The 15618-nt window shown below is 39.6% G+C and overlaps 1 protein-coding gene across 7 annotated transcripts in view; it reads left to right on the top strand.

The window, feature by feature from the left end:
• TEX11 (testis expressed 11) overlaps window positions 1-15618 on the top strand; it is a 311539-nt gene that overhangs the window by 207368 nt on the left and 88553 nt on the right. For all 7 annotated transcript variants that reach the window (XM_038587641.1, XM_038587642.1, XM_038587640.1 and 4 more), the window contains 2 exons: window positions 85-125; window positions 1377-1463. In XM_038587641.1, the coding sequence (XP_038443569.1) occupies window positions 85-125; window positions 1377-1463 (128 nt within the window). The remainder of the gene's footprint in view (window positions 1-84; window positions 126-1376; window positions 1464-15618) is intronic.

The following is a 15618-nucleotide window of genomic DNA, read 5'->3' as shown; positions in this document are numbered from 1 at the left end:
CTTGGGGTCTCATTTTGATACTTCCCTGTAGTAAATAAAGCTTTGAAACAGTAGGATAACACTCTTTTCTTCTTATTTTTTTAGAAAGAAAGAAATGGATAGACTTTTGACTTGCTTGAATACAGGTAAATATTTTCAGTCCTACATCTTGCTTCTATCTTCTATTAAATTCTCCAAGTATATGACTCAGACAGACTTTGTGTTTGAGTTAAGCTTCATGCTTTTATTAATGTTTGCCATAGCAATCTACTTTAGTTTCTCTATTCCCAAGCAGAGAAAAGTTTGTGATCACTAACATTCATCTCCAAATGTGATTTTAGCTCTTTTTATTCCAATTTATTTTAAAGATATTTCCTTCCTTCCATCCTTCCTTCTGTCTATCCTTATTGCTACTTGATCCTAACCTAGAACAGGTGAAAAAGGATCATCATTCAAGCTAACATCCTAGCCACATCAAAATTTTTTTGCCAACTCTGTGCTTTCTTACCCAGTGTCCCTTTTGCCTAACAGCTCTTCCTATTTCCACTACCCAAGTACCTATTTTCTTATGTCCAAAACATCTTAGAAACTCTATGGTATTTATTACAATAGTTCAATTTTATACCTCAAATACGTTTCACTAAGGTGTTAAATGTAGCAAAGTGGCTTAGAAACCAAAGCTTTTAAACTTGGCTGGTTGGTATTCTTACCTTTCAGAAAGGTATGTGGTTCTGTAATAAATGTCTTGTGATGATGATAGCATGTCCTGGTTCTTTAATGTGCTTGCTGTGGGAGCTCAGTATTATGCCAATTTATACCCTTCTAGTTCTCAATCTCCATTTCAGTATTCTTAATGATTGTTTCTATTCTATTTCCTTTTTTTAAGATTTTATTTATTTATTCATAGAGACACATACACAGGGAAAGAGAGAGGCAGAGACACAGGCAGAGGGAGAAGCAGGCACCATGCAGAGAGCCTGCCATGGGACTCGATCCAGGGTCTCCAGGATCACACCCTGGGCTGCAGGTGGCCCTAAACTGCTGCACCGCTGGGGCTGCCCTCTATTCTATTTCCTTACATGTAAATCCTATCTTTCTACCTTAGGCAGAGAATGATTACTAAGTAAAATTTTAAATCTCTCCAAAGATGTATTTGTTCCCCAAAGTTTGAGTTATCTACTTCTTGGAGCCTTGGCAAAGTTGTCATTTTAATTACTTTTGGTACATACCTGTGCATAAACACAGAAAAAGGACTTTCTATTTCAAACTCACATTCGACTGTTTTTAAGACAGTATTAACAATTTTGAAAAAAAAATAAAAATAAATTTAAAAAAAAACAATTTTGCTAGAGTATAAAGTAAAAGACCTCAAGATAAAATCTTTCTGTTCATTGCAGCACTCCAGAAACTCGGTCAGTCTTTAAATGGAGAGGCCTTGAATTCAGACTCAAGGGCTAAAGAAGCTCATTGGTTTCGAAAAATAGGTAAAAGGTTATTCTGTGATTATGGGAAACAATGTGGGGGTGGTAGAATCAGACATATGTGGATTCAAAATCTGGCTCTTTTTTTTTTAAAGATTGTATTTATTTATTTGAAAGAGAGAGAGAGATTGAGAGAGCAACCAGGGGGAGGAGCAGAGGGAGAGGGACAAGCAAACTTCGCATTGAGTACAGAGCCCAATGCAGGACCTGATCCCATGACCCTTGAGACCTGGACCTGAGCTGAAACCAAGAGTCGGACACTCAGCCAACTGAGCCATCCAGGCACCCCAAATTCTGGCTCTTTTATATGTAGCAATGGGTACAAGGATAACTTACTTAATTTCAGTTCTGTTATTTATAAAAGAGGAACAATTATACATACTTCAAAGGGCTAGTAAGGGTTTTAAGTAAAACTATGTATATACCTGGGACATAGTAGGTACTCAATAAATGCTAGTTTTCTTTTTCTCTAGAAATGGGTCTAAGAATAAAATGACTTATAACTGCAGGTCCCCAAGGCTATGCTCCTAAATTTGGTCTGGAATGTCTAACTTATCTCTAAATTTGATTCGTCAAAAATGAACTACCTGTGGGGTACCTGGCTGGCTCAGTAAGTACAAAATGCAACTCTTGATCTCCAGGTCATGAGTTTGGCCCCATATTGGGCATAGAGATTACATAAAAAAATGAAAAATAAGCTATATGCAACAAAAATGGATGAATCTCACAAACTTAATGTTGAACAAAAGAAGTCAGATATTGATTCCATTTATATGTGGTAAAAGAAAGTAGGCAAAATTAGTTTATGATATTAGAACTTGATAGCGGTTTCCCTTAAAGGGAGTTAGACTTGAAGAGGGGTGGTTGGGTTTCTTCTGAGTTTCTGGTAATGATCAAGGTCTGTCTTGATCTGGATTGGGTTACATTCTTTTTATTCACTTTGAAAATTCACCAAGCCATCCAATTATAAGTTGTGTAATTTACTTTATGTAGGCTTAATTTCAATAAAAAAAACGCTTTAAAAATTGTGGAGGTAATTGCTTCTCAGCCTTTTGGCTAAGATCAAGTATGAAAGTTGTGGCAGTTATTATAGTGATAAGTAATCAAGAGCTTAAGCGGCAATGTCACAAAGCAGACTGGTTCAACATGAATCCTTTTCTGCTTTACAGGGTTTACTGGGACTCTCTCTAATCTAGGATAAAATGGAATAAACATAAAAATCTAGCTTCTAAGAAACGTATGCAACTAATTGAAAATAACACACTTAAACTATAGAGAAGTTTAATGACTTTGATCTTTTGGAAGTTTGAAAAGTTATTTTCCAATACTTTTACTGAATTTTCACTTTCATTTTCCAACATGAAGATTATGCTGAATGTTGCCAAATGGGCCTTCCAATGTTCTATGGAAGATGTGAATCTTTACAATTTTCTTCAGCCTTTGACTCTAGTGTACTCTGTTCTTTGATGAACTTTTTTTCTTGTCAAGTTTTTATTTAAATTCTGGTTAGTTAAGATATATAGTGTAATATTTGTTTCAGGTGCAGAATTTAGCAATTCATCACTTATATACAACAACCAGCACTTATCACAACAACCAGTGCCTTCCTTAATATCCATCACCTATTTAACCTATCCCCCTGCCCACCTCTCCTCCAGTAACTCACAGTCTATTTTCTGTAGTTAGGAGTCTGTTTCTTCATTTGCCATCTTTTTCCCCCTATATTGATCTGTTTTGTTTCTTAAATTCTATATATGAGGGAAATCATTTGGTCCTTGTCTTTCTCTGACTGAATTATTTCACTTAGCATAATACACTCTAGCTTCATCCACATTGTTGCAAATGGCAAGATTTCATTCTTCTTATGAATGAGTAATAATCCGTGTGTGTGTGTGTGTGTGTGTGTGTGTATCTCACATCTTTATCCATTCATCAGTTGATGGACATTTGGGCTCTTTCCATAATTTGGCTATTGTAGATAAGGCTGGTATAAACATCAGGGTGCATGTATCCCTTTGAATCAGTATTTTTGTATTCCTCAGGTAAATATCTAGTAGTGCAGTTACTGGATCATAGGACAGTTCTATTTTTAACTTTCTGATGAACCTTCATACTCTCTTCCAGAGTGGCTACACCACCTTGCATTCCCACGAATAGTGTAAGAAGGTTCTCCTTTCTCCACATCCTCTCTAACATCTGCTGTTTCCTGTGTTGTTAATTTCAGCCATTCTGACAGATGGGAGGTGATACCTTATTGTAGTTTTGATTTGTATTTCCCTGATGATGCATGATGTTGAGTATCTTTTCATGTGTCTGTTGCCCATCTGTATCTCTTCTTTGGAAGAATGTCCATCCATGTCTTCTGCACATTTTTTAGCTGGATTATTTGTTTTTGGAGTGTTAAGTTCGGTAAGTTCTTTATGTATTTTGGATACAAGACCTTTATCAGATATATCATTTGCAAATATCTTCTCCCATTCCGTTGGTTGCCTTTCAAGTGTTTCCTTCGATGTGCAGAAGCTTTTTATTTTTATGAAATCCCAATTGTTTTATTTTTGCTTTTGTTTCCCTTGCCTCCAGGGACATACTTAAAGAGCAGTTGCTTATGGCTGATGTCAAAAAGGTTGATGCCTGTGTTCTCCTCTAGGATTTTGCTGGTTTCCTGTCTCACATTTAGGTCTTCAATCCATTTTGAATTTATTTTTGTGTATGGCATAAGAAAGTGGTCCAGTTTCATCCTTTTGCACTTTGCTATCTAGTTTTCCCAACACCATTTGCTGAAGAGACTTTTTTCATTGAGTATTCTTTCCTGCTTTGTCAAAGATTAGTTGACTATATAGTTGTAGGTTCATTTCTGAGTCTTCTATTCTGTTTCACTGATCTAAGTGTCTGTTTTTGTGCCAGTACCATACTATCCTGATCTAGCTTTGTAATATAACTTGAAGTCTGAATTGTGATGCCTCCAGCTTTGTTTTCCTTTTCCAGGTTGCTTTGGCTATTTGAGGTCTCTAGTGATTCCCTACAGATTTTGGGTTTGTTTGTTATAGCTCTGGGAAAAATACTGGTGGTACTTTGATAGGGATTGTATTAAATGTATAGATTGGTCTGGGTAGTATAAACATTTTAGCAATATTTTTTCTTCCAATCCATAAGCATAATGCCTTTCCATTTCTTTTTTTTAAGATTTTATTTATGTATTCATGAGAGACACAGAAGAGAGCAAGGCAGAGACACAGGCAGAGGGAGAAGCAGGCTCCCTGTGGGGAATCCAATGCGAGACTCTATCCCAGGACCCTGGGATCCTAACCTAGGTCAAAGGCAGACACGCAACCACTGAGCCACCCAGGTGCCCCACTTCTTTGATTTCTTTTTTGCTTCTTCATTATTGGTGTATAGTAATGCAATAGATTTCTGTACATTGATTTTGTATCCTTTAATTTTACTAATGTTGCGTATCAGTTCTAGCAATTTTTTGGTAGAGTGTTTTGGGTTTTCCATATACAATATAATGATTTGGATGCCTTTTATTTCATTGTGTTGTCTGATTGCTGAGTCTAGGACTTGGAGAACTATGTTAAATAACAGTGGTGATATCCTTGTCTTGTTCCTGACCATAGAGGAAAAGCTCTCAGTTTTTCCCCACTGAAGATGATGTTAGCTGTGGGTTTTTCAGATATTCTCTTTATTGAGATATGTTCTCTTTCCCTACTTTGTTGAGAGTTTTTTATCATGAATGGATGTTATACTTTGTCAAATGCTTTTTCTGCATCTATTTAGAGGATCATATGGTTCTTATCCTTTCTTTTATTAAGTGGTGTATCATGTTAATTGACTTGGGAAAGTTAAGCCATACTTGCAGGCCAGGAACATATCCACTTGATTGTGGTAAGTGATTCTTTTAATATGCTGTTGTATTTGATTTCCTAGTATTTTGTTGAGAATTATTGCATCCGTGTTCATCAGAGATCCTGGCCTGTAGTATTCTTTTTTAGTAGAGTCTTTGGTTTTGGAATTAGGGTAATGCTGGCCTCATAGAGAATCAATTTGAAGTTTTCCTTTTCAATTTTTTGGAGTAGTTTGAGAAGAATAGGTATTAACTCTTGTTTAAATGTTTGGTAGAATTTTCCTGTGTAGCCATCTGGCCTGGGATTTTTATTTGTTGGGAGTTTTTTTTTTAAATTTTATTTATTATTTATGATAGTCACACAGAGAGAGAGAGAGAGAGGCAGAGACACAGGCAGAGGGAGAAGCAGGCTCCATGCACTGGGAGCCCGACGTGGGATTCGATCCCGGGTCTCCAGGATCGTGCCCTGGGCCAAAGGCAGGCGCTAAACCGCTGCGCCACCCAGGGATCCCTGTTGGGAGTTTTTTAATTACTGATTCAGTTTCTTTATTAGTTATCAGTCTGTTCTAATTTTTTATTTCTTTTTCAGTTTTGGTAATTTATGTGTTTCTAGAAATTAATCCATTTTTTCTAGGTTGTCCAATTTGTTGGCATATAATTTCTCATAAGATTCTCTTATAGTTTGTATTTCTGTGGTGTTGGTGGTTATTCTTCCTCTCTCATTTGTGATTTTCTTTATTTGAGTCCTTTCTCTTTTCTTTTTGATAAGTCTAGCGAGGTGTTTATCAATTCTATTACTTTTTTCAAAGAACCAGTACCTAGTTTCATTGATCTGTTCTTTTTTTAAAAGATTTATTTATTTATTTGAGAGAAAGAGAGAGAGAGTGCAAGCATAGGTTAGGTGCAGAGGAAGAGGGAGAGAGAGAATCATGGAACAATGAGGCCTCAATCTCAGGACCCCGAGATCACGACCTGAGCCAAAACCAAGGGTCGGATGCCCAACCCACTGAGCTGCCCAGATGCCCCTTCACTGATCTGCTCTACTGGTTTTTTAGTTTCCTTATGCTTTATTTCTGCTCTAATCTTTATTATTTCCCTTCTTCTGGTGGCTTTAGGCTTCATTTGTTCTTTGTTCTTTTTCTAGCTCATTTAGGTTTAAGCTAAGTTGTTTATTTGAGATTTTCCTTGCTTCTTGAGGTAGGCCTATATTGCTATATCCTTCCCTCTGAGGACCACTTTTGCTACGTCCCAAAGTTTTTGGACTGTTGTGTTTTCATTTTCATTTGTTTCCATGTATTACCTGGTTGACCTATTTATTCTTTAGTAGCATGTTGTTTAATCTTCATGTATTGTGGTCCTCCTTAATTTTTTCTTCTGGTTGACTTGAAGTTTCAGTGTTTTGGTCAGAAAATATTCATGTTATGATCTGTATTTTTGTACTTGTTGAGGCCTGATTTTACCTAGTGTGTGGTCTTTTCTGGAGAATGTCCCATATGCACTCAAAAAGAATGTGTATTCTGCTTTAGGATGAAATGCTCTGAATATATCTGTTAAGTCCATTTCGTCCAGTGTGTAATTCAAAGCCATTGTTTTCTTCTTGATTTTCTCCTTAAATGGTCTGTCCATTGCTGTAAGTGGGGTATTAAAGTACCCTACTATTATTATATCATTACCAAGGAGTTCCTTTATGTTTGTTATTAATTGTTTTATATGTTTGGATGCTCCTATGTAGGATACATAAATATTAACAATTGTTATATCATCTTGCTGGATTGTTCCCTTTATTATTATATAGTGTCCTTCTTTGTCTGTTATTATATCTTTTTTAAAGTCCATTTTGTCTGTTATACATATTGCTATTCTAGTTTTTAAAAAATATCCATTTATGTGATAGATGTTTCTCCATCCCCTCACTTTCAATCTCCTTGTGTCTTTAGGTCTAAAATGAGTCTCTTATAGGCAGCATATAGATGGGACTTGTTTTCTTATTCATTCTGACACCATATATCTTTTGATGGGAACATTTAGTCCATTTTACATTCACATTAATTATTGATAGATATGTATTTGGTGTCATTTTATTCCTTGTTTTGTCATTGTTTCTGGAGATTTCCTCTGTTCCTATCTAGTCATTGTAACTTTTGGTCTTTCTTTCCCACTCAGATTCCCCTTTAATATTACTTGCAGGGCTGATTTAATAGTCACAAACTCCTTTGGTTTTTGTTTGTCTGGGAAACTCTATCTCTCCTTCTATTCTGAAGTATAGCCTTGCTGGATACAGTTTTCTTGGCTGCAGATTTTTCCCATTCAGCATATTGAATAGATCATGCCATTCTCTTCTCGCTTGCCAAGTTTCTGTGGAGAGATCCGCAACTAACCTTATGAGCCTTCCCTTATGAGTTAAGGACTTCTTTTGTCTTGCTACTTTTAGGATTTTTTTATTCACCATTTTTTCCCCAATTTAATTACAATATGTCTTAGTGTTTGTCTGCTTTTATTGATATTAACAAGAGTTCTCTGTGTCTCCTAGATTTGTATATCTGTTTCTTTCTCCATATTAGGGAGGTTCTCAATTATTATTTCCTCAAACAAATCTTCTGCCCCCTTTTTCCTTTCTTCTTCTTCTGGGACTCCTATGATATGAGTGGTATTATATTTGATGGAGTCACTGAGTTCCCTAAGTCTGTTCTTGTGACCCGTAACTTTTATTTTTCTCTTTTATGCAGTTTCATTATTCGCTATTATTCTAGTTTCTATATCACTTATTTGTTTTTTTATTTTTTATATTTTTTATTTGTTTCTTTATGTCTTCTATCCTTGTGGTCGTTATATCCACTTGGATCTGAATCTCAGTTACTGCACTTTTCATTTCTGACTCTTTTTTAACTCTTTTATCTCTAGGATAAGGGTCCCTGAAGTCATCCATGATCTTCTCAGGCCCAGCGTGTATCTTTAATGATTGTTTCTCTAAATTCTCCATCAGGCATATTGCTTATATCTGTCTCAATTACATCTCTGGCCATGACCTTTTCTTACTGTTTCCTTTGAGATGAATTCCTCAAAATGCTATTCCTCAGCATTTTGTCTGTTTCTGCCTTCTCTGTATGCCTGGTATGTTTCCTGCTCCTGAGAGAAATGGCTGTATGAAGAAGAGGTCAGATAGTGTTCAGGGCCTGGGCACTTCAGGGAGTGTCTTTGATGTGTGCTGCATGCACTCTGCTGGTGTGTTTTGGCTGCTTTATTCCTTAGGTCAGTTGTCTGCAGAGACATTTCTTGCCTGCAGGGGGCAGTGTTTGGACCTTAGCTAGAGTATGGGGAGTTTTAACTAGGCAAGCTCTGGTCTGCTTTTTTTTTTTTTTTTTAATTTTGTTTTTTGTTTTTGTTTCTGTTTTTGGTTTTTTTTGGTGTTCAATTTACCAACATACAGAATAACCCCCAGTGCCCGTCACCCAATCACTCCCACACCCCACCCACCTCCCCTTCTACCACCCCTAGTTCGAGTTAGCAGTCTTTACGTTATGTCTCCCTTTCTGATATTTCCCACACATTTCTTCTCCCTTCCCTTATATTCCCTTTCACTATTATTTATATTCCCCACATGAATGAGAACATATAATGTTTGTCCTTCTCCGACTGACTTACTTCACTCAGCATAATACCCTCCAGTTCCATCCACGTTGAAGCAAATGGTGGGTATTTGTCATTTCTAATAGCTGAGTAATATTCCATTGTATACATAAACCACATCTTCTTTATCCACTCATCTTTCGATGGACACTGAGACTCCTTCCACAGTTTGGCTATTGTGGCCATTGCTGCTATAAACATCGGGGTGCAGGTGTCCCGGCGTTTCATTGCATTTGTATCTTTGGGGTAAACCCCCAACAGTGCAATTGCTGGGTCGTTGGGCAGGTCTATTTTTAACTCTTTGAGGAACCTCCACACAGTTTTCCAGAGTGGCTGCACCAGTTCACATTCCCACCAACAGGGCAAGAGGGTTCCCTTTTCTCCGCATCCTCTCCAACATTTGTTGTTTCCTGCCTTGTTAATTTGCCCCACACCTCACTGGTGTGAGGTGGTATCTCATTGTGGTTTTGATTTGTATTTCCCTGATGGCAAGTGATGCAGAGCATTTTCTCATATGCATGTTGGCCATGTCTATGTCTTCCTCTGTGAGATTTCTCTTCATGTCTTTTGCCCATTTCATGATTGGATTGTTTGTTTCTTTGGTGTTGAGTTTCATAAGTTCTTTATATATCTTGGAACTAGCCCTTTATCTGATATGTCATTTGCAAATATCTTCTCCCATTCTGTAGGTTGTCTTTTAGTTTTGTTGACTGTATCCTTTGCTGTGCAAAAGCTTCTTATCTTGATGAAGTCCCAATAGTTCATTTTTGCTTTTGTTTCTTTTGCCTTCGTGGATGTATCTTGCAAGAAGTTACTGTGGCCGAGTTCAAAAAGGGTGTTGCCTGTGTTCTCCTCTAAGATTTTGATGGAATCTTGTCTCACATTTAGATCTTTCATCCATTTTGAGTTTATCTTTGTGTATGGTGCAAGAGAGTGGTCTAGTTTCATTCTTCTGCATGTGGATGTCCAATTTTCCCAGCACCATTTATTGAAGAGACTGTCTTTCTTCCAATGGATAGTCTTTTCCTCCTTTATCGAATAGTAGTTGACCATAAAGTTGAGGGTCCACTTCTGGGTTCTCTATTCTGTTCCATTGATCTATGTGTCTGTTTTTGTGCCAGTACCACACTGTCTTGATGACCACAGCTTTGTAGTACAACCTGAAATCTGGCATTGTGATGCCCCCAGATATGGTTTTCTTTTTTAAAATTCCCCTGGCTATTCGGGGTCTTTTCTGATTCCACACAAATCTTAAAATAATTTGTTCTAACTCTCTGAAGAAAGTCCATGGTATTTTGATAGGGATTGCATTAAACGTGTATATTACCCTGGGTAACATTGACATTTTCACAATATTAATTCTGCCAATCCATGAGCATGGAATATTTTTCCATCTCTTTGTGTCTTCCTCAATTTCTTTCAGAAGTGTTCTATAGTTTCTAGGGTATAGATCCTTTACTTCTTTGGTGAGGTTTATTCCTAGGTATCTTATGCTTTTGGGTGCAATTGTAAATGGGATTGACTCCTTAATTTCTCTTTCTTCAGTCTCATTGTTAGTGTATAGAAATGCCACTGATTTCTGGGCATTGATTTTGTATCCTGCCACACTGCCAAATTGCTGTATGAGTTCTAGCAATCTTGGGGTGGAGACTTTTGGGTTTTCTATGTAGAGTATCATGTCATCGGCGAAGAGGGAGAGTTTGACTTCTTCTTTGCCAATTTGAATGCCTTTAATGTCTTTTTGTTGTCTGATTACTGAGGCTAGGACTTCCAGTACTATGTTGAATAGCAGTGGTGAGAGTGGACATCCCTGTCTTGTTCCTGATCTTAGGGGAAAGGCTCCCAGTGCCTCCCCATTGAGAATGATATTTGCTGTGGGCTTTTCGTAGATGGCTTTTAAGATGTTGAGGAATGTTCCCTCTATCCCTACACTCTGAAGAGTTTTGATCAGAAACGGATGCTGTATTTTGTCAAATGCTTTCTCTGCATCTAATGAGAGGATCATATGGTTCTTGGTTTTTCTCTTGCTGATATGATGAATCACATTGATTGTTTTACGGGTGTTGAACCAGCCTTGTGTTCCGGGGATAAATCCTACTTGGTCATGGTGAATAATTTTCTTAATGTATTGTTGGATCCTATTGGCCAGTATCTTGTTGAGAATTTTTGCATCCATGTTCATCAGGGATACTGGTCTGTAATTCTCCTTTTTGGTGGGGTCTTTGTCTGGTTTTGGAATTAAGGTGATGCTGGCCTCATAGAACGAATTTGGAAGTACTCCATCTCTTTCTATCTTTCCAAACAGTTTTAGGAGAATAGGTATGGTTTCTTCTTTAAACGTTTGATAAAATTCCCCTGAGAAGCCATCTGGCCCTGGACTCTTGTGTCTTGGGAGGTTTTTGATGACTGCTTCAATTTCCTCCCTGGTTATTGGCCTGTTCAGGTTTTCTATTTCTTCCTGTTCCAGTTTTGGTAGTTTGTGGCTTTCCAGGAATGCGTCCATTTCTTCTAGATTGCCTAATTTATTGGCGTATAGCTGTTCATAATATGTTTTTAAAATCATTTGTATTTCCTTGCTGTTGATAGTGATCTCTCCTTTCTCATTCATGATTTTATTAATTTGAGTCTTCTCTCTCTTCTTTTTAATAAGGCTGGCTAACGGTTTATCTATCTTATTAATTCTTTCAAAGAACCAACTCCTGGTTCTGTTGATCTGTTCCACAGTTCTTCTGGTCTCGATTTCGTTGAGTTCTGCTCGAATCTTTATTAACTTTCTTCTTCTCCTGGGTGTAGGATCTATTTGCTGTTTTTTCTCTAGCTCCTTTATGTGTAAGGTTAGCTTTTGTATTTGAGTTCTTTCCAGTTTTTGAATGGATGCTTGTATTGAGATGTATTTCCCCCTTAGGACTGCTTTTGCTGCATCCCAAAGATTTTGAATGGTTGTATCTTCATTCTCATTAGTTTCCATGAATCTTTTTAATTCTTCCTTAATTTCATGGTTGACCCTTTCATCTTTTAGCAGGATGGTCCTTAACCTCCACGTGTTTGATGTCCTTCCAAACTTCTTGTTGTGATTTAGTTCTAATTTCAAGGCATTATGGTCTGAGAATATGCAGGGGACGATCCCAATCTTTTGGTATCGGTTCAGACCCGATTTGTGACCCAGTATGTGGTCTATTCTGGAGAAAGTTCCATGTGCACTTGAGAAGAATGTGTATTCAGTTGAGTTTGGATGTAAAGTTCTGTAGATATCTGTGAAATCCATCTGGTCCAGTGTATCATTTAAAGCTCTCGTTTCTTTGGAGATGTTGTGCTTAGAAGACCTATCGAGTATAGAAAGAGCTAGATTGAAGTCACCAAGTATAAGTGTATTATTATCTAAGTATTTCTTCACTTTGGTTAACAATTGATTTATATATTTGGCAGCTCCCACATTCGGGGCATATATATTGAGGATTGTTAAGTCCTCTTGTTGGATAGATCCTTTAAGTATGATATAGTGTCCCTCTTCATCTCTCACTACAGTCTTCGGGGTAAATTTTAGTTTATCTGATATAAGGATGGCTACCCCTGCTTTCTTTTGAGGACCATTCGAATGGTAAATGGTTCTCCAACCTTTTATTTTCAGGCTGTAGGTGTCCTTCTGTCTAAAATGAGTCTCTTGTAGACAGCAAATAGATGGGTCCTGCTTTTTTATCCAGTCTGAAACCCTGCGCCTTTTGATGGGGTCATTAAGCCCGTTCACATTCAGAGTTACTATTGAGAGATATGAGTTTAGTGTCATCATGATATCTATTCTGTCCTTATTTTTGTGGATTGTTCCACTGGACTTCTTCTTAAAGGTGAATTTTAAGAGTCCCCCTTAAAATTTCTTGCAGAGCTGGTTTGGAGGTCACATATTCTTTCAGTTGCTGCCTGTCTTGGAAGCTCTTTATCTCTCCTTCCATTTTGAATGAGAGCCTTGCTGGATAAAGTATTCTTGGTTGCATGTTCTTCTCATTTAGGACCCTGAATATATCCTGCCAGCCCTTTCTGGCCTGCCGGGTCTCTGTGGAGAGGTCTGCTGTTACCCTAATACTCCTCCCCATAAAAGTCAGAGATTTCTTGTCTCTTGCTGCTTTAAGGATCTTCTCTTTATCTTTGGAATTTGCAAGCTTCACTATTAAATGTCGAGGTGTTAATGGTTTTTATTGATTTTAGGGGGGGATCTCTCTATTTCCTGGATCTGAATGCCTGTTTCCCTTCCCAGATTAGGAAAGTTTTCAGCTAGAATTTGTTCAAATACATATTCTGGCCCTCTGTCCCTTTCGGCGCCCTCGGGAACACCAATTAAACGTAAGTTTTTCTTCCTCAGGCTGTCGTTTATTTCCCTTAATCTATCTTCATGGTCTTTTAATTGTTTGTCTCTTTTTTCCTCAGTTTCCCTATTTGCTATCAACTTGTCTTCTATGGCACTCACTGGTTCTTCCACCTCGTTAACCCTCATCGTTAGGACTTCTAGTTTGGATTGCATCTCATTCAATTGATTTTTAATTTCTGCCTGATTAGCTCTAAATTCTGCAGTCATGAAGTCTCTTGAGTCCTTTATGCTTTTTTCTAGAGCCACCAGTAGCTGTATAATAGTGCTTCTGAATTGGCTTTCTGACATTGAATTGTAATCCAGATTTTGTAACTCTGTGGGAGAGAGGACTGTTTCTGATTCTTTCTTTTGAGGTGAGGTTTTCCTTGTAGTCATTTTGCTCAATGCAGAGTGGCCAAAAGCAAGTTGTATTGTGAAAAGGAGAAAAAGAGAGGAGAGAAAGAAGGAAAGAAAAGAGAAAGAGGGGGAAAAAAAGGAAGAAAAAAACGAAAAAAAAAGAAAAAGAGGAAGAAAAAGAAAGAAAGGAAAAAAATGGGTTGGGGGAAGGAAACAAATCAAAAAGCAAAACAAAACAAAACAACAACAAAAAAAAAAGAAAGAAAGAAAAAAAGAACCACAGGGGAGTATCTTCTGATTCTGTGTACTTTAAGTCCCTTGGCTTCCCCTGGAAATTGTCCGTCTAGCTGGTCTTCTGGGGAGGGGCCTGTTGTGCTGATTTTCAGGTGTTAGCACTTGGGGGAGCTGCTGTGCCCCTGCCTGGTGCAGGGTTCAGTGGGGGTTGTTTACCCCATGAGGCCCCAGGAGCAACAGCCCCAGTGGCGGGGCCAGCTCTGGAAACCTGGATTCAGCTCCGGCAGGAACTCCGGAGCTCTCTGTCTGCAGGGCCTGGAGGCTCCGGGGCGGGGCCGCTGATCTGCTCAGCTGGGGCAGGAGCGTCCTCGCTGTCCTGGGCCCTCCCGGCCTCTGCCTGTCCCGGGGGGAGGCCGGATCCTGGGCTCTGTCCCGGCGCCCGAGCCCCCTGAGCTGCTCCAGGTGCCGCCGGTCCCGGTCCCGCCGTGCGCGCTGCAGCCCTTAGGGAGCTCGGCGCACTCTCCTGGGCGCGCAGTTGCTCTGTTACTGTCCCAGGGAACCCGAGGGCATCCTCACCCTCCTGGGTCCTGCTCCAACTCCCTGGGAGCCCCTTTCCGCCCGGGAAGGTTGGTGCAGCTCCTGCTTCTCCGGGACGGGGCTCTCCTGTCCTGGGGACACTCGCCCCGGCCTCAGCCCGGCTCCTCGCGGGGCCCCTCCCCCTTGGAGGCCTTTGTTTCTTTATTTCTTTTTCCCCGTCTTCCTACCTTGATAGAAGCACGAACTCTACTCACTGTAGCATTCCAGCTGGTCTCTCTTTAATTCTCAGGCCGAATTCATAGATTTTCAGGATAATTTGAAGGTTTTCTAGATAATTTGGTGGAGACAGGTGATTTGGAGACCCTGCTCTTCCGCCATCTTGCCCCTCCCCCTGGTCTGCTTATTAAATGGGACCTGATGCTACTTCCACTAGAACTGAAGAAGCCTTATGAATCTTTTTGGTTGGTAGACGAGGTTCGTGCTGAGGTTTCTGCTGGCCTTCTGGGGAAGGGGCCTGCTGCACTGGGACTGAGGCACACTTGCCAGAGTAGGGCAGTACCAGCAGAGTCAATGGGGGCAGGCTTGTTAGCAGGTTAGGAAGCCAGTGTTGATGCTGTTCTGTTTACTGAATATGCGGAGAGGCAGGGGAAGGAAATGGCACCAGCCAGCTCCTTTTTCCCTGGAGTGGGGTCTCCCTGCTGGCTGTTTTGAGGGAATCACTCCCAGAAGAGTTAATAATTTCCCTACATCCTAGGCATTTTTCTGATTGCTTTTATCACTCTGTCAGCCCTCCAGGTTCCTTGCCTGCCTGAAGCAGTGCAGTGCACTTAGGGCTCTATCCTAGCCAAGTCTGCTTACTATTAAAACTTCAAACTTTAGCGACCTGGTGTGGCAGGGATCTGCTTTTGTCTTCTGGAGGAGGATCTCCCTATGCTGGGGCTGATGCAGGTTTGACCCAGAATGGCAGCTGCTCCAGAGTACAAGAATGTGTGATTTGGAGCAGAGCAGGCTAAACAGCTAGTGTCCTGGGTAGCCGCCCTCAGCAGGTATCTCTGTGCCTGTGCTGAGGGGCAGGGGAGGGAAATGGCGCCTGCTGGCTCACTCTTGTCCCTGGAGAAGCAACTTTTAGAATGACACCTTTTACAGATACGCTCCAAGAAAAGCAACAGTCTCTCCCCAGGGGCCAAAGGGAATCTTCAGATTGCCCTGTCCGCCTCCAG

Source organism: Canis lupus, chromosome X, assembly GCF_011100685.1.
Source record: "Canis lupus familiaris isolate Mischka breed German Shepherd chromosome X, alternate assembly UU_Cfam_GSD_1.0, whole genome shotgun sequence".
Classification (NCBI taxonomy): Eukaryota; Metazoa; Chordata; class Mammalia; order Carnivora; family Canidae; genus Canis; species Canis lupus.
The sequence above is the reverse complement of the archived record's forward strand: the minus strand, read 5'-3'. Positions and strand labels throughout refer to the sequence as shown.